Genomic DNA, 24,653 nt, shown 5'->3' on the forward strand with positions numbered 1-24,653 from the left:
CTGCAATTTTTACCAACATTAATGATTACTGACAATAACCATGAGCATGCCTTCCTTCCTCAGCAAGTGTAACTGAGGCTGGACTTACAGATGGTTTTAAGGGGGAAAGAAATTGACATTCACCAGGCACCCATGTGCTGGTACCTTTCTATCAGCAACTTTATGAGCCTGGAGTTACTCTCATTTTTACAAATACGTACAAACGGGTAACAGAGTCTTCAAGTTAACTCTCCAAAGGTCATAGACATTGCAGTTGGCAAAGCAGAGATGTGAAACCAGGTCTGCTTAACTGTAAATCTATTATTTCTCACTATTTCCAATTCCATTCTCATTTCCCCTTCTAAGGTATACTCAAAGAGATTCTTCCCTCCTTTTGAAACTAAGGTGATTTCTCATCTAATATCAAGTCTGAAAGCAAACCTGTACACTTTCATTCACTAAAACTCCAACTATGAAGAGCTCACAAATGAAATGACTGCAGGCAACAATCGGGGGAGGTGGGGTTGCGCAGGAGACATGGAGGATTTGTGTCTTTTTAGACAGTCTGTAATCTGATTGTCAGAGGGAAAAAATAAAAGAGAGAGAGGATTTGGGTGCTTTTCCCGTTAACATACCAAATGCTGTAGGGCTGGAAATGCGTGTGCTTGTTTATTTTGCACTCTCTCACCCTTGTGTTTAACTGCTCAAATTAAATTTCACACCAGTCTGCCCAGAGTATCAGCGCACACGCCAGATATCCATAACTGGGATAAAATTAAAATCTGTGCTATTTATGCAAGAATCAAATATAGCGTGTGTTTTCATGCTGTGTCTGGATTTCAGAAGACTCAGAAAGTTTACAAATGGACGCACACAACATATACTTATATTATTTAGAAACAGCAATGTATTATTAAGTCAAGAAAGCATGATTTATTCCCAGAGTCACTGAATAGCAACATTTCCAGGGCATCGGTACATTGTGCGCTGATGCGACTCACTCTTCAGAGTCCTCCCTTTGTTGCTGGCCAGTGTGCAGGCCCTAGGGAATTTTTTCCCCACCCAGTGTCATGCCTTAGTCTCAACCACAACACTCTGATTGTAGGGCAGTCACTGCCTTGCGAGTCCTTGAATGCAGCGATTAATCGGCCAGCGAAATGCTGGGCAGAGGAAGCGTGGAAGGTGGTATCTGCAACATACTCCCTGGAGCTCTAATGCATGTTATTTTCCCTATACAAAGAATCAGTTGCTTACTTAGAAATATAAATATTTTTAAACCCAAGTATAGCAGACAGCTAAGAAACACATGATTATAATGTAATCCACACATTTTTTTAGAATAGCAACTGTTTAAGTCCTCTAACCATTCAGTTGTATGGTTTGGTGTAAACGGAGAAAAAAATGCTTTGGCATAAACGAGTAAATCTTAAGGAGCTCATGCTAGGATATTCTATTCCTGTAACCCAGGGTTTCTAAAAAGTAGCGTTATTGAAATTTTGGGACAGAATAATTCCTTGTTGTGGGGAGCCGGCCTGTGCATTGTAGGATGTTTAGCAATAACTGTGGCCTCTACCCACTAGGTGCCAAAAGCACCCCTTTCTCTCCAGCTGTGACAACCAAAAATGCTGCAGACTAACACACTCTGGGGAGGCAAAACTGACCTCAGCTGAGAATCACTGCTCTAAGCAAAGTGCCAGGCATTACCTGCAACTACGCTGGGTAAGGCACTCATGGACAGAACCCATGAACAAGCTGGTGTCAACAGCAAGAGATGGGGCATGCAGGCTGAACTGGGGGAACTGCCCCCATGCTGGGGACATGCCTTTAGACCTCAGGAGTTCATGGGAAGTGCTGACATGAACTTTACTGGCATCTTCCTTGGGACTGCATCCCCTTTGCTCTCTCTACATTTTTGTTCCTGATTTATATGTTATCATCTCTACCGCTTCTACTCTTATTCTTTGGCTTTGCCCTGTCCTGCCTGCCTTGGTTCTGTTGACCTCTGCAGCGATGAAGAACAGCCGGGTATCATTTTTCATATAATGATGTCCTGCACGCCTCAAAGATAGTCATTCAGTGACTCTCCAGTCTTCACTTCTCCACAATTAATAATCAGTTCTTTCAAACTTTTTTTATGAGTCTCCTTTTCAATTCCTCTACCACTTAGGTTGGTTTTCTTTGCAGTTTCCAATTTCACTATGTGTGTCCAAGTGAATTTTACACAAAGTCATGAACAGTCAGAATAATACTCTGAAGTTCAAGTAATTATTCATGTGAACACCACTGCAGTCTATTCAGTGCTCACAATGGTTCAAGCACCGTTAGGTGTTCTGCTCTTGACATAACTTTTTATTCGCATAACACCGTGCAAAGTCAGTTCTGTTTTCTTCAGTTTGTTGATGTGGAAACTGAGAACTAATCAATTAAGCTACTTCCTCAAAGTTACACCTCTGGTTCAGCAGAAAATTGTGACATAAGAACACAGGTCTTCTGATCCCTGCCAGGGCCCTCCTCCTGCACCCCTGATAAGAACTCTCCAGTCTGTATGTGTGTGCTTATAAGCTTTTCATTTATAATATTTAAAAAATGCAAAAGCTACAGATTTCTAAGGTAACCCTTTATGTCTGAATGTCTTTCAAGCACCTTCTACAGTTGAGGAAAGGGTCAAATCCCTGCTTAACTTAATCTGAAATCTAGAACTTCCCATTTCCAAACTAAGACATTGCCAGTCTACCAAATCTCTTAATTATGTGAGTTTTTACTAAGATATTAATTTTAGAAAGAAGTTAGCTTTTTCCCCTTTCTAAAAACATGGTTAACATGACCAAGATAAAAATAAAAAAAGACAGACTTTAAAAGGTGGGCAAACGACTGACAGTGTTTTCTGAATGAGGTCATTCATTCTTGAGGCAAATGAAGGACCTAAAAGTTAAAAACTGGAATGGTTCCAGGTATAGACTGGGCTCTCCCTTGGTTACAGAGGCTCAGTGCTCAGGGTTTTTTCTATGGGGGCAGTGACAACTGTGGGTCTTTTTGACTTCACACCTCTCAAAATTACCTTGGGTGAAAACTCAAGGCCTGAATCACACTCATTGTGACTCAGCTTCTAGCACTGGCTACAAAAATATTATGACTTCACCAGTTCGACTACAAGATGGATTGTGTCTCTCATCTCCTCCTACTCAAAAGATGCTTGGTGCTACCGCAGGACATAAAACCAAAGAGGCTGGGCCTGAGAGTAATGTCACATTGAAGCACATGTGTACCAAGGTGCAACAAGAGCTGACAATAGCATGCTTTCAAGCGTCCATGGAGGTCAGTGGAAAATTCTGCACAGTTGCAATACAGAGGGTTCACTTCTGCTCAAATTGGTGAGAAACCACACCACTGCAGAGCCCAGATTCATCTAGTAAAAATCCTTCCTGAAAGGCACACCACAACATAGGTGGGTTTCCTTCCCAGAACATGCCAAGTCTACATGAAGCAATGAGATTTGAAGTTCTTTACGCCACCAAAACTTTGCATGCAAATTGCACCAAAGCAAAGAAGTGACAAAGTCTGAGTATTAGAGAAAACTATGAAGAAAATAACATTATTTTTAAATTATCAATCATCCCAAAATGTAGCCATAAACAGATACACATAAACACAAGCAAAACAGTTCCTGGTAGGAAGTATGAGGTTTTGATGTTAGCCAGGCTGCCATCCTCAAGCTAGAAGGAACTGGAAATCGTACCTCCAATTCTATCAGGCAAAGGTATTTGGGGAAGTTGAAAGGAAACATGTAATTTCACTGGATAAAATTAAAGATTGGCAATCTCACTGTAAACTTTATTCTCAAGAAAAGTGACACTGATCAGATAAGTTAGGGGAGACTACTTCGGTTCCCAAGGCTCCCACTTGCAATGTTCAAATTCAGCATTTGTCTACATATTAGGAAACAGAAACTTTAAGTTAATATGCCAATTAAAGACCCATAGCAGTGATTTCATGGTTCCAAAATTACAATGTAAATATTTAGCAACACTGTGTTTCATGCCTAAAATCTGTGGCCAGTTTTTAAGGCTCACTATGGATGTACAAGATACATACATATGGGCAAAGCTATGCATGAAACATTGTGCTTTCAATGGTGATCAACTCAGTAGGAATACCCTCATAAAACTATTTATTCAGCTGTTTTTTTGTCTCTCTTCTCATTCAAGTTCAAATTCTTTCAGTGCAGAAACCTTGCCTGACTCTTCATGGCTGTATCCCTACAGCTTAAAACAATGCTAGAGCTGTCTCCTCCAGCTGCCCAAGATGCCAAGAGAAAAAAACGCCAAGGGGAAGAAGATGGCCTTGGCTCCTGCTGTCACGGAAAAGCAGGAGGCCAAGAGGGTGGTGAATCCCCTGTTTGAGAAAAAGCTTAAGAATGTTGGCATAAGACAGGACCCCCAGCCCCAAAGGGACCTTAGTCCCTTTGTCAAATGTTCCCATTACTTCTGGCTATAGTAGTAAAGGGCTACCCTAGAAGCAGCTCAAAATGACTCCCATAATTAACCTGTTCACCCATGACTTGGACCCCTAACAGCTCTCAACTGCTTAAGCTGGCTAGAGACAAAACAAGAGAAGAAGACTGTTGGCCTGGGTTGAGAAGAAAGCTGCCAGCAAAGGGAATGTCCCCACAAAGAGGCCACCTGTCCTTCCAGCAGGAGTTAATACTCTTACCAGCTCAGTAGAGAACAAGAAAGCTCAACCAATGGTGACTGCACATGATGTGGATCCCAGGGAGCTGGCTGTCTTTCTGCTTGCCCTGAGTCCTAAGAAGGGAGTCCCCTACTGTCTTGTCAAGGGGATGGACAAATTGGGGTGTCTAGTCCACAGGGAGATCTGCACTACTGTTGCCTTCACACGTTAACTTGGAAGACAAAGGCGCTTTGGCTAAGCTGGTGGAAGCCATCAGGAGCAATTATAATGACAGATATGATGAGATCCCACATCACTGAGGAGGAGAGGTCCTTGGTCCAAAATCTGTGGCTTGCACTGCCAAGCTGTAAAAGGCAGACGCTAAAAAACTTGCCACTAAACTGGGTTAAATGTATACTGTTCAGTTTTCTGTACATAAAAATAATTTTAAAATCTCCTTCAAAAAGCCAAAAACAAAATAATGCTGGCATATGGTGGGTGTTCAATAAATATCTGTTGCACGAATGAAAACCTACCAAAAGTCCTACCACTGACTTCATCCTTGAAACAGAAGTTCAGGGCTTAATTTTTCCCTAGTTAAACTCATCAAATCATGGTCAATCTCACCAAATGTTGATCTGACCTAAGTTCATATTTCCTGAATGAGATGGGTCTACTAATCCTTTGCTTCAACCTTTGCTAAATTAGTATTCAATAAGCGTCTCATCAGTAACCTGATCAGAATTTGTCCTGGCTTCCCATCTGTCTACTGACTAAAGTTCCAACTTCTATATTAGTATCCAAGCGCTTCGTACCTTGGCCAGAACGTACTTCTCTGGTATACTTCCTATTCTCTTCAGGACCCCAGAAATGTCTAATGTCATTCTGCAAATATATCTTGCTTCCACTGATCTGAGTAGTTTATTAAATGGTCTCTTCCCTCGTGTAGTGGGTTGAAGAGTATCCCCCATAAACTTAAGTCTACCTGGAACCTCAAAATGAGACTTTATTGGTACACAGGTTCTTTGCAAATGCAATCAGTTAAGGCCACATTAGATTAGGGTGGGCCCTAAATCCAATGACTGGTGTTCTTATAAGAAGAAAAGAGGGCACAAAGAGATACACATAGGGAAGAAGGCTCTATGAACATGGAAACAAAGATGGGAGTGATGTAGCTATAAGCCAAGTAGTGTCAAGGAACCCCGGGAGCCATCAGAAGGTAGGAAAAGGCAAAGCAGGATCCTTCTCTTGTGCCTTCAGAGGAAACATAGCTCTGCCAACACCTTGATTTCAGATTTCTAGCTTCCAGAACTGTGAGAGAATACATTTCTGTTGTTTTAATCCACACAGTTAGTGGTCACTTGTTACAATAGCCCTTTTTTTTTTTTTTTTTTTTTTTTTTTGAGACGGAGTCTCGCTCTGTCGCCCGGGCTGGAGTGCAGTGGCCGGATCTCAGCTCACTGCAAGCTCCGCCTCCCGGGTTTACGCCATTCTCCTGCCTCAGCCTCCCGAGTAGCTGGGACTACAGGCGCCCGCCACCTCACCCGGCTAGTTTTTTGTATTTTTTAGTAGAGATGGGGTTTCACCATGTTAGCCAGGATGGTCTCGATCTTCTGACCTCGTGATCCGCCCGTCTCGGCCTCCCAAAGCGCTGGGATTACAGGCTTGAGCCATACCCTGCCTTAAGTCTTCTCTGCCTGTTGAAATGTTATCATAGATCAGTTTGAAAGCCACTCCTCTCTACTGCAAACAGAAATAAACCTCCTAGGTACCCATCACTCACTGTCTTGTGTATACTACGCATATGCTTATCTCTGAGGAGAGTGGGTACTGGATCTTATGTTCCCCATTTTGCCCAAAGAACCAAGCATAGTGTGTTATGTAACAAGCAAATAATGAATGCTTGCTGAACACATGAGTAAACATCATACTCTCTTTTGCTGTGGCCAACATAAATCCCTGATTAGTTCACATTCAGATTTCCCATGAGCGAAGGAGATTCTCTCCCTACTTAAATGTATCAATCTATACAGACCAAAAGCAATGGAAACTCTGTTTTTGCCAGCAGTAGCTCTGTCTCTGGGCCAGTTCAGAAGTTGGTTTTCTTGCTTTTCATCCCACATACTTTAATTAACTAAGACCTCAGAAAGATCTTGTACTGTGGACCTGAGAGGCCAAGGACGTCATGGATAGAGCAGGAAGAGGAAAGTTGCAGAAGGAGCCACATCTTGTTACTTTGAGATCAGCCCCAATACAAAATTGCAAGGCAGACACCCAACCCTGTCTCTCGACTTGTTAAGGTCAGCTTCATACTGAGCTGCCATTTTGAGTAGAGATGGACACCAAAGCCAGGCTGGGACATAGATGGTAGACACGGCTGTGTCCTGCCTGTGGATCCGTGGACTTCCCCTGTGACCTCCAGCCCGTCTGATAATTCTGTCTTTGAACCCAGCTGCCACAGCTACTAGAGCACTCAACAGGGTGACACTCCCTCTCTCAGGGTGAGAGAGTGATGCCTGGTGGGTAAAGGCAAGAGCTGTGGGTCAGACAAGCCTGAGTTTAAATCCCAGCTGGATTACTTATTAGAGATTTCATGTTCGTCAACTTGTTAGCCTTTCTGAATCTATTTATTTCCTCATCATGGGGGATAACAGTCATCCATCACATAGGGTTTTGTGAGAATTCTGTAAAATGACATACTGTAAAGCACTTAGTACAGTACCTGCTAGGCAAGCAACCGGCAACAGTAACCAGTGTTGTTATTATTGTTAATGTTGTTATTATTACTATTCATCCTCAAATGCTCATGTTCATTTCAGATGGATGTTTTCTGACCTTGATAAGGACTCTGAAAATGATCTTTACAAGTAAACAGAAGAGACCACAAATAACCAGTGACAGGTAGTGTGATGAGACACGGGATCAAAGGACTGCGATTGACTGCTTACCAGTTGGATGACTGTGGGTGAGTGATTCCAGCTCTCATGGGCCCTGCAAAACTTACTATTGTATTTATGGCGGGCACAATAAACACTACATTATACACTGTCCCCTTCAGGAAAACCTGCCAGACAAATTCCTGAAAATTTCCTGAACAACATTTCAAAAACGTCTAACAAGCACTTGAAATCTGGTTGCTTCCATGGCAGGCAAGGAATCTCAAGGCCAAATCTGTAGCCCACTGTGAACAAGTGCATGGCACCTCATGGTATCCACTGGGTATCCAAACTCTCGGCTAGCTTTTTCATACTTAGAGGTGAACTTTCCATTAGTTTTTTCTTATTTTGCATTTACCCCAATTTCCTCATTTGTTTTTAATCCTATAGTTCTGCAGACAAAGGTTCTTAAAACCTTTGTGAAATGAAGTAGATGGGAAATAAGTACATTAAATTATAAAAGAAATAGTTTGTCTCAATCTCAAGTTTCACACGCGTACAAGGGGAGTAGAGTAATCGTATCCTTCACAATGTTGCTGGAAGATGAAGTGAATGTGGGTGTAAGCGGCACTTTGTTGAGGGTAGAACATTATGGGAGTATTTGTGGTCGTAGTGTTTAATCTCTCTTTGCTTCCCCCTTTCTTGTGTTCTCAGCTCAGGGAGGGAAAGTCATTGAGCTCGTTAGGCATCAAAGCTCTGTTCCTGCCAGGCAGCAATATGGGAAAAGAAAGGAACCAACCACAGAAAGTGAAGATTCACCGTGTCTGTTTGCTCGGCAGCAGCCCTGCTGATGGCCCCTTACCAAGCTGTGATAGGGCACAGAGCCACCACAACACATGGGCTGGGGGACCGGAAGCCAGGTGACTGAGGCGGAACACCAGGCGGGACCACTCGGGCCAAGAATTCCTGCCTAAATGTTCCTATGCTGCTTCTCCCAGCTTGCAGGTGGACATTCCAGCCAGCAACAATCTCATGTCTTGTTAGAGTGCAAGGGGGAGGAGGGAAATCTGTGTGTGTTAAATGTCCAGCCTTCCATTGAGTTTGCACAGACATAGGTGAGTATGTCACAAATGTACTGGCCAAAGGCAATGGCTCAGGGAAAATGTGAAGTGTGTTGCAAATGGTTCCCAATACCCAGCATTTCAGAGTGAGTGACATCTCAGCAAGACAACAGATGACACTCATTGCTTTTGAGGTCTATGTGACAAACATTGAAAGGCTTTCTAAGGTCAGAAGCAAAGGAATGAAGATAGGAGGGAAGAGGATGAAAAGAAGGGATGGAGAGAAAGAATGAAGTAGATGGAAAGATCAGTAGAAACACCAATCAAGACTGGCAATGAGCACCCCACTAATCTTTTTCTATCCACCTGTGGCTTGAATCTTTTCAGGACAAAACAGGTTCTACATAACACATTTTTCCTTCCAATGCAGAGGAAGCCTGTTGTTTAACAATGTTTTAATTGACCAAGGGTAAATGCAACTCTAAGAAAGACCGAAGTGGACTTAAAAGAAGTATCACTGTTTATCAGCAGGAACCAACATTTATGGAACAGTCATTATGCATCCATTACGAAAAACCACTGGACACTTTACCCATTATCTCATAGGTACAATCATCTCTTTTAATGGATGGAGAGGTTAAACACAGTAGGCTCTAAAACCAGAATTTAAATCCAAAGCCCATGGATTTTCTGATTATTATTAGAATACATAATAGAGATTATTTTAGAATGCATAATATACATTATCTTAAAGAGTTCTCTCTCCCTCCAACCATTTCAAGGGAAGTTCCACGTTCTGCTTTGGAAATCATTTTGGTCTTCTTGAAAGAATCTCTCACAGTCATAGAGCTCTTCACATTTCACATTTGCTTTCACCTACCCATTTTGTTTCTTGTTCATCCCTTCTACGCAGTCTACGCAAGGCTGTGGGTGGCAGAATTTTCAGAATGTACAAATCCACCATGCTGGGAAGCCCTACAGAAATGTTCACTGCAGAATCCATCACCTTTGCCTCCCTCCAGGTGGAGGAAATACACCCAGCAGGAAGGTGTTTTTACCCTGTTGGCTGTCACTGTGGTTATCACTATGGTTTCTTGCCTGAAGATAAGGTGAGGAACAAGGCACAGGTGCTACTGCCACTCTGAGACAGCATCCCTAGAAGGCCATCTCTGCTGCCTGCCCACCCCCTGCATCCAAGAAAACCAAGTTAGAAAGGTTACCTCGGTGCAGCACGATGTGGTCAATCATGTTGCGCTTGTATTTGGTGTGATAGAGACAGAGAGGACAGCGAAGATCTTTGGGGCCCTCCTCGGGAACCGCTGAGTGCCCAGCTTCCACATGCATAGTAAAAGCAGATCTAGGAAAGAGGTTGGGGAGAGAGGTGATGCGTGTAACCAGGGATCACTGCATTTTCACATTTCCTGCTGGCAAACCCGTTATATATGTCCAAGTACGGCTCTCCTGCTTGCGGGGCTAAAAAAAAAATCTGTTAATCATGTTTGTTGACCACCCAGAAACTTGGTCATTCAACTGATATCAATACTGTCAAACAGTGGTAACTTCTTTCCAGAAACTGTGCCCTGGGCTGGGTTCAGAGCCTAGTGTGAAAAGAAACAAATTCCCCAAACACTTTATTCCTTTTTTTTTTTATTCCTTTTTTTTTAGACAGAGTCTCGCTCTGTCGCCCAGGCTGGAGTGCAGTGGCACAAGCTCCGCTCACTGTAAGCTCCGCCTCCTGGGTTCACGCCATTTTCCTGTCTCAGACTCCCGAGTAGCTGGGTTTACAGGCGCCCGCCACCACACCTGGCGAATTTTTTTGTATTTTTAGTAGAGACAGGGTTTCACTGTGTTAGCCAGGATGGTCTCGATCTCCTGACCTTGTGATCCACCCGCCTTGGTCTCCCAAAGTGCTGGGATTACAGGCGTGAGCCACCTGGTGCCTGGTACACCTTATTCTTAAAAATTAAAAATTGTCTATTAAGAGTATGAAAACAAAATCCCAAAAAAGGAGCTATTTTTCATCATGCTTAGGAGGAGAGAGACTATTTTAGAGCTAGGTTGACTTAGAAACTGCCTGTATAATTCTTCACAGGTAAGGGGGGGGCGGAGGGCAAGTTGTCCAGGAAGTCAATCATCATGATTGACGATTAGGTAAACTAAGTGTTGTTATACCAGCTTAAAGGTGGAATGGTACTGCTGCCTCTTCCTCCATCCTTTTCAAATCTTCAAAATTTGCAAAGCCTTAAATGTCTCATTAAAATCAATAAAGCCAAGACTTTAATGAGCAGGGACCCTTTCTTATGAACCCGAGTGCTGCTCTCTGGAGACAGTCTCTGCCTGTCTGTTGGCCCTTGCCCTCTGGGGTCCTCTAGCCTTCTCTCAGTATCAAATCACACACGTATTTATCTGAAAAGTAACTAGAGCAAATTAATAGAGATAGAATACATGTTCCACCAAATCCCAGCTACTACAATGCTGGTGGGAAAGAGACTTCTTCCAATTCTTCTTTTTCTTTGGATGTGAAGCCTAATTTCCACAGCCTTTCTGTGTGAAGCATGTATTGAAGTAGTCTAAGGGTGAGATCCTGATTACAATAGGAACAGAAAAAAATAGCTTTATATCTATGATACCTAATGCTATATTATGATAATAGCTTTCTATCTATGATATTATGATACTTACTAGTGTTTGCTTTGTGCCAGGCACTACTCTAAGTACTTCAAGATACACTGGTTCATTTATTACTCACAGGAGCCCTATGATGTAGGTACTATTATTATCTTTATTTTATAGATAAGAAAATAGGGACAGAGAGAGTATCTTAGCGACTTTTCCAGAATTACCCAGGCAGTCAGGCTTCACACTCTACACCTGTAGCCACTAACCTAAACACTATCTCAGAGGATGAGATTCAACTGCAGAAGTTTAGATTACGTCATAGGAAGCATTCCATTCTTTAACTGAGTCCATCAATTCTGTCATCCACAGGAGCAGGGGTGACTATGGATTCTCTTTTTCTAGACTGGAACAATCTCTCTAAGATTGCTCAAGCATAGTCTTGGAAGTGCCGGGGTATTGATTCTCTATGTGTCTTTCAATACTATGATCTTAAGAATTAAAGAATTTTCTACCAGGGGAGCAGGGACGACACTACTGCCAGATGTTTTCTCTTGACTTTGATTTTATTTCCAAGAATATACTTTTTTTTTTCCCCAAAGCTAAAAAAAAAAGGAGAGGAGACAGTTCTCTGAAGGGAAACACCACACCAAGCCTGGGAGGAAATCATTTGCTTAAATCTCACACTACTTGGAGCCCATTTGCTCCAATTTTAAAACTCATTTGTTCTGATATAGCTCTTCGTCCCTTTACAAATCCCAAAGCAGTCTTCTGAAACTAGCCCCCTTCCATGAAGCCTGGACCCAACCCCTACATCATCACATGGGCAGAGCGTCCCATAAGCTCCAAGTAGGAAAGTATAAGGGAGGCCTGCAGTGAGGGGTGGAGCAGGGGCAGCCACCTTGTTCTCCACAGCTGTTCATTACATCACTTACTTAAAGCCTGTGTAAAAGGAGCAGTCTTTGCACTTGAAAAGCTTCTTCCCACCATGCTTGTCCCGGTAGTGGCGCCTGATGCTCTGGATGTAGCCGGAGGAGAATTCACAGAATTCGCAGTGAAGCACGGCTTCGGTTTTCTGCTCAGTGCCAGCAGCAGCCCCAGAAAGAGGCACAGGGCTAACACGACTGTTGTTCCTTGCCAGGGCAGCTGACTGATAGTGGTTCAACTGCTGCTGAACATCTGGGGGCTCTGAATATGATGAATCTGTGAAGAGATGGGAAAAATGACACGGGGCACAGAGAACACAGTAGAGGTTCAACACTTCAAAACCCCTGACATCAGGTTTCTTTTTACCCTCCAGCTTTACTAAGGTATAACTGACAAACAGAAATTGTTTATACTTACGGTGTACAAGATGATGATTTGATATGTGTATCCATTGTGAAATGATGACCACATCAATTTAATGAGCGTATCCATCATCTCACAGTTACCATTTGTAAAGTGCAGGGAATACACCCAAGACCTACTCCCCCAGCATGTTTCAAGTAAACCACACAGTATTATAAATTACAGTCACTATGCTGCACATTGGATCCCCAGAACTTACTAATTTTATAACTGAACATTTGCATCTTTTGACCAAAGTTAGTTTTGAGGGTTTTTTTTTTTTTAAGAGGGATGATTATGATGTTGTCTTTTATCTTCATTTACACTCTACAACACAGATTTGGGGAATGCATGTCGGGAGGAACTATCACCTCTTTAATCTGACTTTGAGGGCTCATGGCATTTAAAAATAAAATTTTGAGGTTAAAGGTTTCAAAGCATAGGAAGAAAGTAAACTGTTTTTTTTTTTTTTTTTTTTTTTTTTTTTTAAAGGAAATAGCAGCATGGCAACAGGTTGCCACAGAATACCCGTCCGGATAGGTGAGAAAAGAAACCCGCATAATGTACACAGGCATCTACACGAGAAAGGAAAGGACACGATGCAACATCTCCTCCTTTGCAGCCTAGATTTATTCAAGCCAACCAAATAAAAAAAAAATCAGTCTTTAACAGAAATGCTCAAGCACAAGGCACTCACACAAATATAAAAATGTTTTATGCCTTCACACTCAAGTGATTTAAATTTTAAAATATAAAAATCCAATAGCGTTCTCCTGGAATGGATGTTTAAAGCTTAGTCAGCATTAAGATGGAGATTTATTCATAAATCCCATTAAAATGAAATTCCAAACAAGTTTCCCTGAAAGGTATTTTAAAGTTCAGGATTCTGAGGAAAATGTCGGAAATGACAGGCACAAATCTGAACCCCGAGAAGCTTCATTGGCATGTGGTGGAGAAATCTGATCTAGGAGGGAGGAGGGGAAATCTCAGCGTTTCTTCTTTGAATTAAAAAAAAAGAGAGAGAGAAAAAAGTAAAAATAAATAAATAAAGGGGTTGGGGGAGAGGAAAAGTAAAAGGTCTTGAACCTTTTCCCAACATGCTGCTTTCAATGTGGAGGTTAGAAATGCAAAAACATTGTCCTATATAACCTACAGCTGCCTATGAATGACACAAATGAAGTCCATGAATACCACACAGATGAATTTCAGTGTAACTTTCCTTGAAAAGAAAACAAAGGGCTCTTTTCTTAAGCCTTTCAAAAAGCAGGGGGGAAAGGGGATAGAAACTGTACAAGCCTCCTCCTGATTTGATGGACACTTAATTTTCCAAAGCATAATTCCCTAAGGCAGGACATGGAGGAATTCTCTAAAACCCATATTTGATGAAACCAGCACCATCCATCCCGTCAGCCTCTTCGAACAGGAAAACAAAAGCAGAGCAGTCTCCCTGATTGCTGGGCCACCGCCTGTCTGCAAAACACTCAAACATCTTCCCCTTCTTGTTCTCCTCCCCGCCTCCTCAATTCATATTCCTCAAGATTGAGAAAAACCCCTTTGGAAATTGTAAACAAACCTGCCACACACAAAAAATAAAACAAAAGGAAACTTGAACAATCTCTCCAAGCCTCCATAGGTTCATTACCAGGTGTAAACGGAAGACAAAGGAAGAAAGGAATGACAACTGAATTCATTTTACCCAGTTCTTTTATCTCCTTTTTCTTTATTCCTCTACCCTAGCTGATGAACCCACTCTGGATCACAATAATGCAATTGTCAGCTTCTCATTCTTTCTTTCAATAGCAGGTTTGTTTACCATTTCATGGATTGTTTGAGATGTTTTCTATTTAAGCCCTCAAGTCTAGTTTCTGCTTGAAACACATGTACAATGAAGCACAAAACACACTCCACCTCTCTTGTTATCACAGGCTTGAGCTCTAAGTTGAGCACTGCCAGCCAGGATCCCTAGATAGCTTCTGTCCTCTTGGTAATGTTGGTCCTAGTTTGCACTCTTAGCTCTAAAGAATAGAAATTCTTCTATAACCAACAAGGCCAAAGCCAGGTCCTGCTGGCCTGTGATCTGTCCACTATCCACAAATCCACCCAGAGACCAAAACAAATCTCCCAAGTGATGGTCTAGGTCTTAAAGGAGTCATAGTCCCCTCCATAACAAGGAGCATCCCTGGATCTCCCAGATTAGTATGGATGCTGGCAGTAGTCTCAGACACCAGGTACCTGACATCTTCAGTCCCTTTCTAGCAAAACTATAAAGAAATGAATGGCTCCTCGTCAGATGATAAGCCCAATGAATGCACGCCCATACCTTCCATCCACCCCCAACTCAACACATGCACTGATGTGTCAGGCAGACCCCCTCCAAGGACCCCAGTCTCTTTTAGTTCACACATTTTTATCTTGTCTCTAGGGCCTATTGCATATTATTTCATTCATCTCAAAAAACAAATTCTAAATTTTAACTCTGGTATTTAAATAGTATGGAAAACCTGAAGAAATAAAAATGCAAGAAGTCACGGGAAAAGCATTCCAAGAAACAGAGGCTCATTGCCCTTCTCAAATGGCAGTGCAAAAGGAACAGCTGATGTGTCCCTGTCATAAATTCCTTTTTTTTTCCCCTCCTGGTTAAAATCAGACGGACAGGTTTATTGACAAAAATAAGAAAATCCCATCATTTATGATACATTTGTAACAATGCCCAGGTTACAACTTTTTGTATTTTCTTAGGGCTTTACTTTCCTCTTTGCTGCCAACATTCTCAATTTCGCTCTCGCTCACGTGGAATTTGTGAATAATGTAGGATTTTAGCACTTTGGGCACTAAAGTGATAAAGACATGAGTATGTATCATTCCACCGATCCTTAAAAAGCCCACTTGCTAAGCTACATAAAATTCCTGTTTGTTCATGAAGCATGGCCTGAAGAGCAGGAAGGAGGTCGTTTTGTGCCCAGGTTAGAAAGGCAAACAGATTGTTAGCTGCGAAGGGCATGTCACATAAGTTAAAAATCATCATTAAGACTATTTTCTTTCATTTTGAGCTTAAGGAAAGAAAGGTTAAAAATATCCCTGTGTTGAGAGAGTCAGACTTCTGGTCATGGGGAAACACAACAGCTGAATCACATGGATGTGAATTCAGTGGGAAGTTCTGCACCCAGCTGCGGCTCACACAAGTTACATCTTCATCACCTGTATGGCCAGTGGTATCCACAATGGAACCAACAGCAAAGACTTTAAAAGCAGGTCATGGCTTAGCATCACCATACATTCCCAACCAACCAACCAACCCTGACACATACAGTCTGAGAAAAGAGTTTTATTCTCTGACTTGTGACTTTAATTATATGCGAAGTTTTAGAAATGAAATTATAATGTATAATTGTAGTCATAAAATAAACTTAATTAAGTTATATGGAGTTCTCCAGTTTGTAAGCTATCGTAAGAAATGAATTAAAATCAGGATCAAACCAGAATTTTAGCAATGATGGTCACAGTGCCTACAGGATTTAGAATTTATTCAGATGCCAGCAATTAATTCTCACAACTATGGTGTGCGGTCTAATCGAGTTTACATCTCAATTTTACCAGTGAAGTAGCTGAAGCTGAGGATGACTGGTCACACAGATACAAAGAAGCAGAGGGAGGATTTGAACAAAGACCTGTCTGATTATAAAGTCTGAGTCTTGTGTCTTAGGCATCTGTTCTCAATGGTGACCTCTAGGGTTCTGTGATACCAATCAGAGGAGCCAAAGAGAACATAAGCGTTCTCTCAGCAATAAACACATAGTAGAGAGGAAAGAGAGAAAGTGATAGAAAGATTAAAATAGTTAAGAAAATAACATTAGAACAGATGCAAATGATAACAGAATAGATAGAAGATAACATTAAAATGAATAGGGAAGAAAATACTTAACATTTTGAAGCATTATAAAAAAAAAATAAAGCAAGACTCAAGGAAAAGAGACAGAATATCCAAAATTTCAAAATGCTTATATAAACAAAATAAGGGACCACGCAGGAGACATTTTTAGAAGTAAGTTGTGAAGATAAGCCCTGCAAATACCCAGAACTGGAAACCTATCTGTCTAAATGTCATGCTTTAGTTAGATGCTTGATAAATTGTCCTCAAATAATAACACTCTAACATTCCTCAAGTGGGGTTTGCCTGGAAAAAGAAAGATACACAAACGCAAATGAGGGATGGGTGCTTTTTTGTGGCTCTTGAACAGCTTAGGATTTCAAGCCAGGTAAGGGCTGAATTCTAAATGGAACACCCTAACCCTCTCATTTTTCATGTTCCTGGAGAAATTGGATTTTGTTGTTGTTGTTGTTAATTCCAGCTCTCCAGAATAACAGTTTGAGTTGTTTTTATTTTATTTTTTTCCTTTTTTTCTCCAAAACTGAGTCAGCATAGAGACAAACACAAGAAATTTGATTTTATAAAGGCAAACGACAAATAAATGGACTATAAGCCTGAGAGAATGAGACTTTCTTGAGTATTCACAGTTCTGATTCCACAACATTTAGTTAACACTGTCCTAGTGCCAGGTCATGTGCTGGCTCTGGGGATTCAAAGTCAAAGAAGACATGAGAGATGCCTTCTAGAAACTCATATTTATTAGGGGAGAGAGCTGAGCAGTTGACTTATGAAAATACAGGCCTCTCCGTGTCTAGCAAACTCACCCCACTGATTGAAGGAATAAAAGAGGCAAAGAGAGCAAATGAACAGTAACAGGAGAGTTCAGCTATTGTAAGATTAAGGAACACACAAGGAAGAATAAGAGTCGATTGGGCAGCAAATTGTAGGAGCCACAGAGGACAGCCCCCTTGCATACTCTAAGTGATACAAAGAGGAAGCCATACCAGAGGATCAATTCTCAATTTTCTGCGGCCCTGCATAGAGAACGTGAGTGAAGGTGAAAGGGAGCAGAAGTACCTTGGTGCCAGCAACTACATTTAATTATATTTGAGCTAGATTTTTGTGCAGACTTGGAAGACAAGCTTGTTGGTCACTGTGAATCAAGTACCAAGAAAAAATAAAAGACAAGGAATTTTAGGCAAGCAAATTTTAGAGATGGCCAAGGGGCAAGTGATTCAATTACACCCACTCATTCAGCAAATATTTACTGAGCATTTAAGTAAATAGGAGACCCTGTTCTGGGACAGGAAGACTTGAGCCCTGACCTCAAGCAACTCACTTTCCCATACAAAGATGTAAATAATTGATCATGATACAATGCAAACAAAATGTTTTAATAGAGGTATTTATAAAGAGGCCGGAGAAGGAAGGAAAAAGCAGCACTTTGTGCCTCATAGAATGTGGGAGTGAGAGAGATAGAGAGGGGATGTCAAGAGAACCATGAGTGTCCATTAATAAATATAACTAGTATTAATTAGTGTGCAAATTAATGAAATCAACACTAGACATGCAGTTACCTAAACGTTCAACTCACTACACCTCCACCTTAAGTCATACATTTTGGAGAAACTAAACAGAAATTCAACAACTACATTATTATCACAATGAAAAGAAAAATGACCTAATTTCCCTAGGGTAAAGAAATGATGAGTCTGAACAGAAAAACATGTACATCAGAGGGTGGGGTAGGTTGTGTAAGGGACAATTTAAAATCGCCAAGTTCTAAAGTAGCATAGGAAGTTCAAAATAATACATGGATTGTAATTTTCTTTCGAAAAGCAGACTATTTAGCAACTAATGGTTGGTAGCATGGGCCATTAGAAACAGAATATTATCTGTGGATAACTTAAGATACTGTAAAATGCCCAAAGTGAGGAGGTTGAGGGAGAACCCAAATAAGCTACACATATAGACCATTATTTCTAGTCAAGAAATAATATTTCTAGTCAAGAAAATTTGAGAAAGGCACACGAACAAAGGTAAGAGGGCAGCTAAAAAATGTACTTTATTTAACAGTCAGGAAACTTTTGGGATGGCATGCAACTTCTATTATACAACTACTAATAAACTTAGGCAAAGGACAAAACTAGTTGCAGGATTTTAATGTATGCGACAGTGATCCAGGAATCTGTAGTGACCAGATACAGAATTCTGCAATGGGAAACCTACTGAGCTTTGTGATCATCTGAGTCTTCATCTAAAGCTGAAAAACTGTTGAAGCTTTGTGTCTGATGGACTCCTGAAACTCACCACGTTGAGAACTGACACCATCTTTCCCTAAACATCTCCTTCTGCGTTCTGAATGTTGGTAAATGGCCCATCACTTTGTTCGAGCTCAAATTGTGAGATTCTTCCTTCAGGGTTTCAGATTTCTCCCTTTCCTGTGGCAGCGCATTTAAACAGGTATCATGCCTCAGAGACGTGCCTCATGACCCACCTCCATTCATTTTCCTCCTCAGTCCTGCCTTCCCTACCCCTTGTTCATTCAGGTCCTCCTATCACATGTGGGCAACTCTTAAAACCTCCTACCTGGTCTTTCTTCTTCTAAGATCAATTCTAGTTCAGCCAGTATACATATCATTACTCATATATGATTATGATATGACTGTGCCCTATTGCTCAAGTGTAAAGCTATTCAGTCTGGTCTCAGCCCATGTCTCCAGCCTCACTTCCAGCTAGCTTCCAATTCCTTGCACATGCCACATATTGCATCCTTGGGGGATCCTTGATCAAGGCCACCAGTGCGCTTTCTCTTCTTTTTGCCTGACAAATTCTTACCCATCCTTCAAAATTCAACTGAAATGTCACGCCCTCTGTGAAGATTTTTCCCAACAATCTAAACAGAACTCTTTGCTTTCCTCTATGCTTTGCCAACACATACACATTGTGATTCTTGCCCTGATCTCATTATACCTCGTATTACATTTACAAGTCCTCCTTAAGCAAACTTGGCTAGATCAATGTCTGTGACCTTAAAACATTCTAACCAAAGAAGAACCATGGCAACAGTGGTGTCTAGGCTGATGTTGTGCACCATCCTCTAGCAGGTCCATCCATTTCTGCTTCTAGCATTGGACCTAATGCTAACAAGAATCATCAGTTTCATTTGCTCCTAAAACTTTTTTGTACCAGTTATATTTTCTACTGAGCTCATTCAATTTAATTAATATTCTATAAGATAAAATATAGGTATAAAAGTGTTATTTCTATGAAAGCTATGTTGAATGCTTTGAAAAGACTTGATAAAGTCAAGTTGCTAAAAAAAATTACTGTTAAGTTACATTTTGGCAAGACCAACTATAAAAGATTGAGATCATAAAAATCTTGAAGGACTCTGCTCTAAGACTGTTTTACAAATGTCTAAGTTCTCATTCCACTTCAAAGAAATGGAAACTGGAAGTAGCACACAACACAGTGTAGGTGAGTGTGGTTTATGCAAGGGAGGAAACAGGGAACTTCAATCAAAGGAACCAGATTCAAATACATAGGCTTTACCCTGTATCACAATACTGGTGAATACATGTATTTACATTTTAAATGAAATTAAAATGCTTAAGGCATTTTGAAAAGGATTCCCTAGTTAGGATGGTGATTATCAAAAAAAAGAAAATAAGTGCTGGCAAGGCTGTGGAGAAACTGGAACCCTTGTGTGCTGTTGTCTGGAATGCAAAATGGTACAGTCTCACGGAAAATAGATTGGAATTTCCTAAAAAAAAATTAAAAACAGAACTATCATATGATCAAGCAATCCCACTACTGGGTATTTATCCAAAAGAATTGAAATTAGGATCTTGAAGAGATATGTACTCACTATAGCATTAGTTACAATAGCCAGGAGGTAGAAGTAACCTAAGCGTTCATCAACATGTGAATGAGAGAAAATGTGGTGTATAACACACACACACACACACACACACACACACACACACACACACACGAATATTATTTAGCCTTAAGAAAGAAGGAAATCTTGTTATATGCTATAAGGCAGTCACAGAAGGACAAATACTGCATGATGCCACTTCCATGAGACAGCTAGAGCAGTCAAACCCATACAGACAGTAGAATGGTGGTTGCCAGGGGCTGTGGGTAGAAGGAAGCGGAGAATTGTTGTTCTACGGATATAGACTTTCAGCCATGTAAGATGAAAGAGTTCTAGAGACCTGCTGTATAACAATGTGTATACAGTTAACAATACTATCCTATATACTTAGAAATTTGTTAAGAGGATAAATTCCCATGTTATGTGTTTTTTACTGCAGTAATTTTTTTAGGTGCCTTTAGACAAGATAATCAGTTAGGTTCTTTACAAACTTCATAAACTTTAATTATCACCATAAATACTTAATGACGGTACTTAAGAAAATATCCGTTAGATTGAATTTGTGGACAACCGTGCTATACAGGCACACAAGGCATTGTTCCTGTCAATCTGAAATGACAACCAAGCAGGTAATGTCAGCTCCACAGGAGCAAGGGTTCGTGCTGCCTTTTTCACTGATGTATCCCAATTGCTTAGAAGTGCCTGGAAAGGTACTCAAGAAAATGTTTCCTGGATTGAATTTGTGGACAACTTTCTTAACTCCAGGTACACATATATTGTTTTAAGTTACTACAACAGTGTGTAACACAGAGCTATCAAGATGATTCACAGACTCAAGAAGTCTGCTCATTTAAAAAATTTTTCTTGGTTCTATCCAAATTCCTTTGTACCTTGATTTAATTCCTGTTCTCAAAATACCTGTTTCTTAAGTGCTATTAACAATCAGCAGAATTTGGCATCCAGAGAAACAACAAAAAACACAAATCACCCTTGCAACTTTCCAAGTATTTCCTCTGAAGAGCCTCAAAAATGTTCTTTATCTATGGACTATTCCAAAAGAAAATTATATTCGAAACTAAGCTTTAGAACACAAACCATTTTCATTCCTTCTGGATAGTGTCTAAGGGGGAACATACATCTCTAAAGACAGTCATATTATTTTATTTCCTTCTTTTGATTATGCCTTGAAAATCTCCAGGCCAAGGACTCTGGCACCTCCTTGTCTACTGTCATCGGTGGAGCTCTCTGGCCTGGACGCACAAGATTATGATACAATGGCCAGGGGGACAATGGACGCTGGATGACTATATATAGGAATTCTGGACTTCGTTGTCATGGAGGCAAATGGAAAAACAAACGCCTAATCCTGAAAATAAGGTTGAGGCCAAACTTGAAGGAAACACACACTGAAAACTTCCTGTCATTCTGATGAGTAAAAACAAAACCTTGAAATATGATCAGGGAATAGATTGAGAAAACAAAACAAAACAAAACAAAATATTAGCCTGCAAAATGACACAAACATGGCAAAAAATGGGCGATCTTTCTTTTTTTGAGATCTGGTTTCCCATCATACTTAAATTCATTGAAAAGGTTTCTCAAAGGCCTTATTTTGTGTGAAGCTTCATGTTTTTTCTTTATATTTTTGAGGAATCCAGGCAGGTCTGACCTGAGGCCAAGGAGGATTCTTGGACTTTTCAATTCACTAGGTCTTATATTTGGGAACATACCCATTTGTCTTTCTACATTTTTTCTCAATGGCATCACCATTCATTCACCCAGTCAATGAAATCAGAATAAATCTTTGAGTCATTTCTCTCTTTCGTTCCACACATTCACTGAGTCAAAAGCTCTGTTGGTTCAGCCTCCTGAGAAACTCTATCTCTGATCCACTCACTAGCCCACTGCCATGGCTTTTATTCGGGCCCTCGTGGTTGCTGTGTGAACTTCTACTGCAAAATGTTCCTAACTGGCATTCTATTTTCCAGTTTCTTCTCCCTCTAAGATTCCTTTCTTTTCTGAAATGCAAATGTGATCATGATACCTTCTTACAGAAAAAAGTCCAAACTCTGAACCAAGGGGCTCACACTCTCCTTCATCTTTCCAGGCTGATCCTCACTCCCATGCCCACACTGTTCCCATGCTGTGCTTAATGCCAGTCACATACAAGGCTTCTAACATTCACTTTTTATGCCTTTTTCCCCTGCATCATTGTACATTCTTGCAATATCCTTCTTATACTTTTCAGTCTGACAAACTCTTACTCATCTTTCAAAATTGAACTCGGTCCAAATCTGCCATCACCATGAAGATTTTCCTTGACCTTTCTAGATACATGTATTAAATTTTCCCCTTAGACTCCCCTACTACTACATATCATGCTGTATTAAGGTTAATTTATTTTACCCCCACCAGACTATGATCTCTTTGAAATTAGGCCATCCATCCATTTACCCGTTCATGTGTGCATCCATCCATCTATCTATAATTGATCTATAATCGTTTCAAGTCGATGTACCCCAGAACTTAGTCCAGCGGCTGGTCTAAAGCACGTGCTCAACAAACATGTTAAAAACATCCAAAAAAAAAAAAAAAAAAAGAGTACAGACTGAAAATACTGTTCTGCAAAAACCCAGATTTAAAAAGAAAATGGAATTGATCAAATGTTACTCTCTCACTTTTGGATACTGAGGTTTAAGAGTCTTCCTACTGAAACACTGAACCACACTTGCTGAAATAAGCCTGGGTCTTTTTTAATTACATGGACAATGGCTTCTGAACATTTAAGAACTTGAATGCAATGTAATTCAGAATCCACGGCTTTCTCAAGAAGCCAAAGGCATTAATTTCTAGTCTTGCCCCTAAATTAGCTATAAGCCAAAACTCAAAACAGATGCTATCAGCACATCTGGAAGCCACTTGAGATGATTCAGTATGCAGCTCTCTATCCGTCATTTTTTTCACCCATCAGTAGGCATTGATGTTTGTGAGATGCTCAGATGTAATGGGTACCATGTATTTAAATGCATCATGGCTTTTTGATAAATAATCAACACCTGAGACCATACAAATAGAGCCCTTTGCAATCTGTGAGAAGGTATTCATGGGTTACCTTCAGGTGTTTAGAACCAAATTTTCACTGCATACACTGTTTTACCAATTTTCCTCCATCAGAAATGTACTCATCCCAGATATGCAGCATACAGACTATCCATTTTGCATAAGGACTTGTAGTGGCTCAGAAAAGCAGAGATGGGTTTATGTTGCCCAGGTAACCAGTGAAGAAACTGAAGCATAACCTGGGGGTCCTGAATGCCCAGTCCCAAAAATGTGTATTTGTTTTTTCTGCCACTGCAGCTATTCCTTCTTCATTAAATGGTATTTGTAATTCAAAGTGTGTGTTCTTAAAAACCCTCCTTGAAACAGGCAGGAAACTTGTAGGGAAACGAATGTGTGGTGAGGGATCCTTTTTCTAACGTTTTTTGGAGGAAACTCTGGGTGGCATCTGCCATTGTTAATTGAGAAGCTCTCACAATACCGAATGCATAATTCACCTGTGAGTCTTTTGAATTGTGTGATGAGGAAGTCAGGTTTCCTGCTGTTCGTTTAGATCATATAGATGTCTTTACCACACTGAAAAAATCCAACAAAAAGTGTTGAGCACAAAAGCTTCTTTATATAAATGACTTGGCCTCAACCGTAGAGAGCTTGTGAGCAACCTCAGATGGTATTTAGAGCTCACAGGCCGTGGGCAAGGCCACAGTGCTTCCTCCTCAAGACCTGACTGGAGGGAAGATGCCTACTGACTTCAAGGAGTTGGTCACAATTGATGGCTTGCTATGAACAGTGCTGTGAGAGCTCGGAGGGAACAACTGTGGAGATTTCTTAAAAGATTCGATAATCAAGAGGAAAGAACACATCTGGGTATAAGCATATATATATATTTAGATACACGTAGAGCTCTAAGTGATGCTATACGGAAATCAGGTGAGAAAGGCTATGGTTGATCAAGAACAAGAAGGAGCAGCCACATTTCAAAGCACAGAGCTCTTCTAAAATTGTCCCCGAGCGGGAGTCTCTGAGCCAACAAACCCAGTGGGTTTCTTACCCTTTTTTTCTTTTATTTTCACCTATTTCCATGCAGTGTAAGAAAAACCTCACTCTAGGTTAAGCTATATTTTTAATCACCATTAAAGCAGTAGGTTGTTCCCTTAGGATAGCTCCTCCACCCACTCCAAACTCACCCACAGAAATGTTGCCCAGTGATGCTGGACTGAGGTGTAGGGTATTAAATTTCCAAGAAGCTGGAGAAATCAGATAGTGAGATCCAGGTTCACCTTTCACTGTCTTAGCCAGCTCTGTCTAGCATCTGT

The 24,653-nt window shown here is 40.8% G+C and overlaps 1 protein-coding gene across 2 annotated transcripts in view; it reads right to left on the reverse strand.

The window, feature by feature from the left end:
* ZNF462 (zinc finger protein 462) overlaps positions 1-24,653 on the reverse strand; it is a 156,953-nt gene that overhangs the window by 33,181 nt on the left and 99,119 nt on the right. For both annotated transcript variants that reach the window (XM_010389456.2, XM_010389457.2), the window contains exons 8-9: positions 12,136-12,403; positions 9,805-9,941 (exon numbers count right to left, since the gene is read on the reverse strand). In XM_010389456.2, the coding sequence (XP_010387758.1) occupies positions 9,805-9,941; positions 12,136-12,403 (405 nt within the window). The remainder of the gene's footprint in view (positions 1-9,804; positions 9,942-12,135; positions 12,404-24,653) is intronic.

This window comes from Rhinopithecus roxellana, chromosome 16 (genome assembly GCF_007565055.1).
Source record: "Rhinopithecus roxellana isolate Shanxi Qingling chromosome 16, ASM756505v1, whole genome shotgun sequence".
Taxonomy (NCBI): Eukaryota; Metazoa; Chordata; class Mammalia; order Primates; family Cercopithecidae; genus Rhinopithecus; species Rhinopithecus roxellana.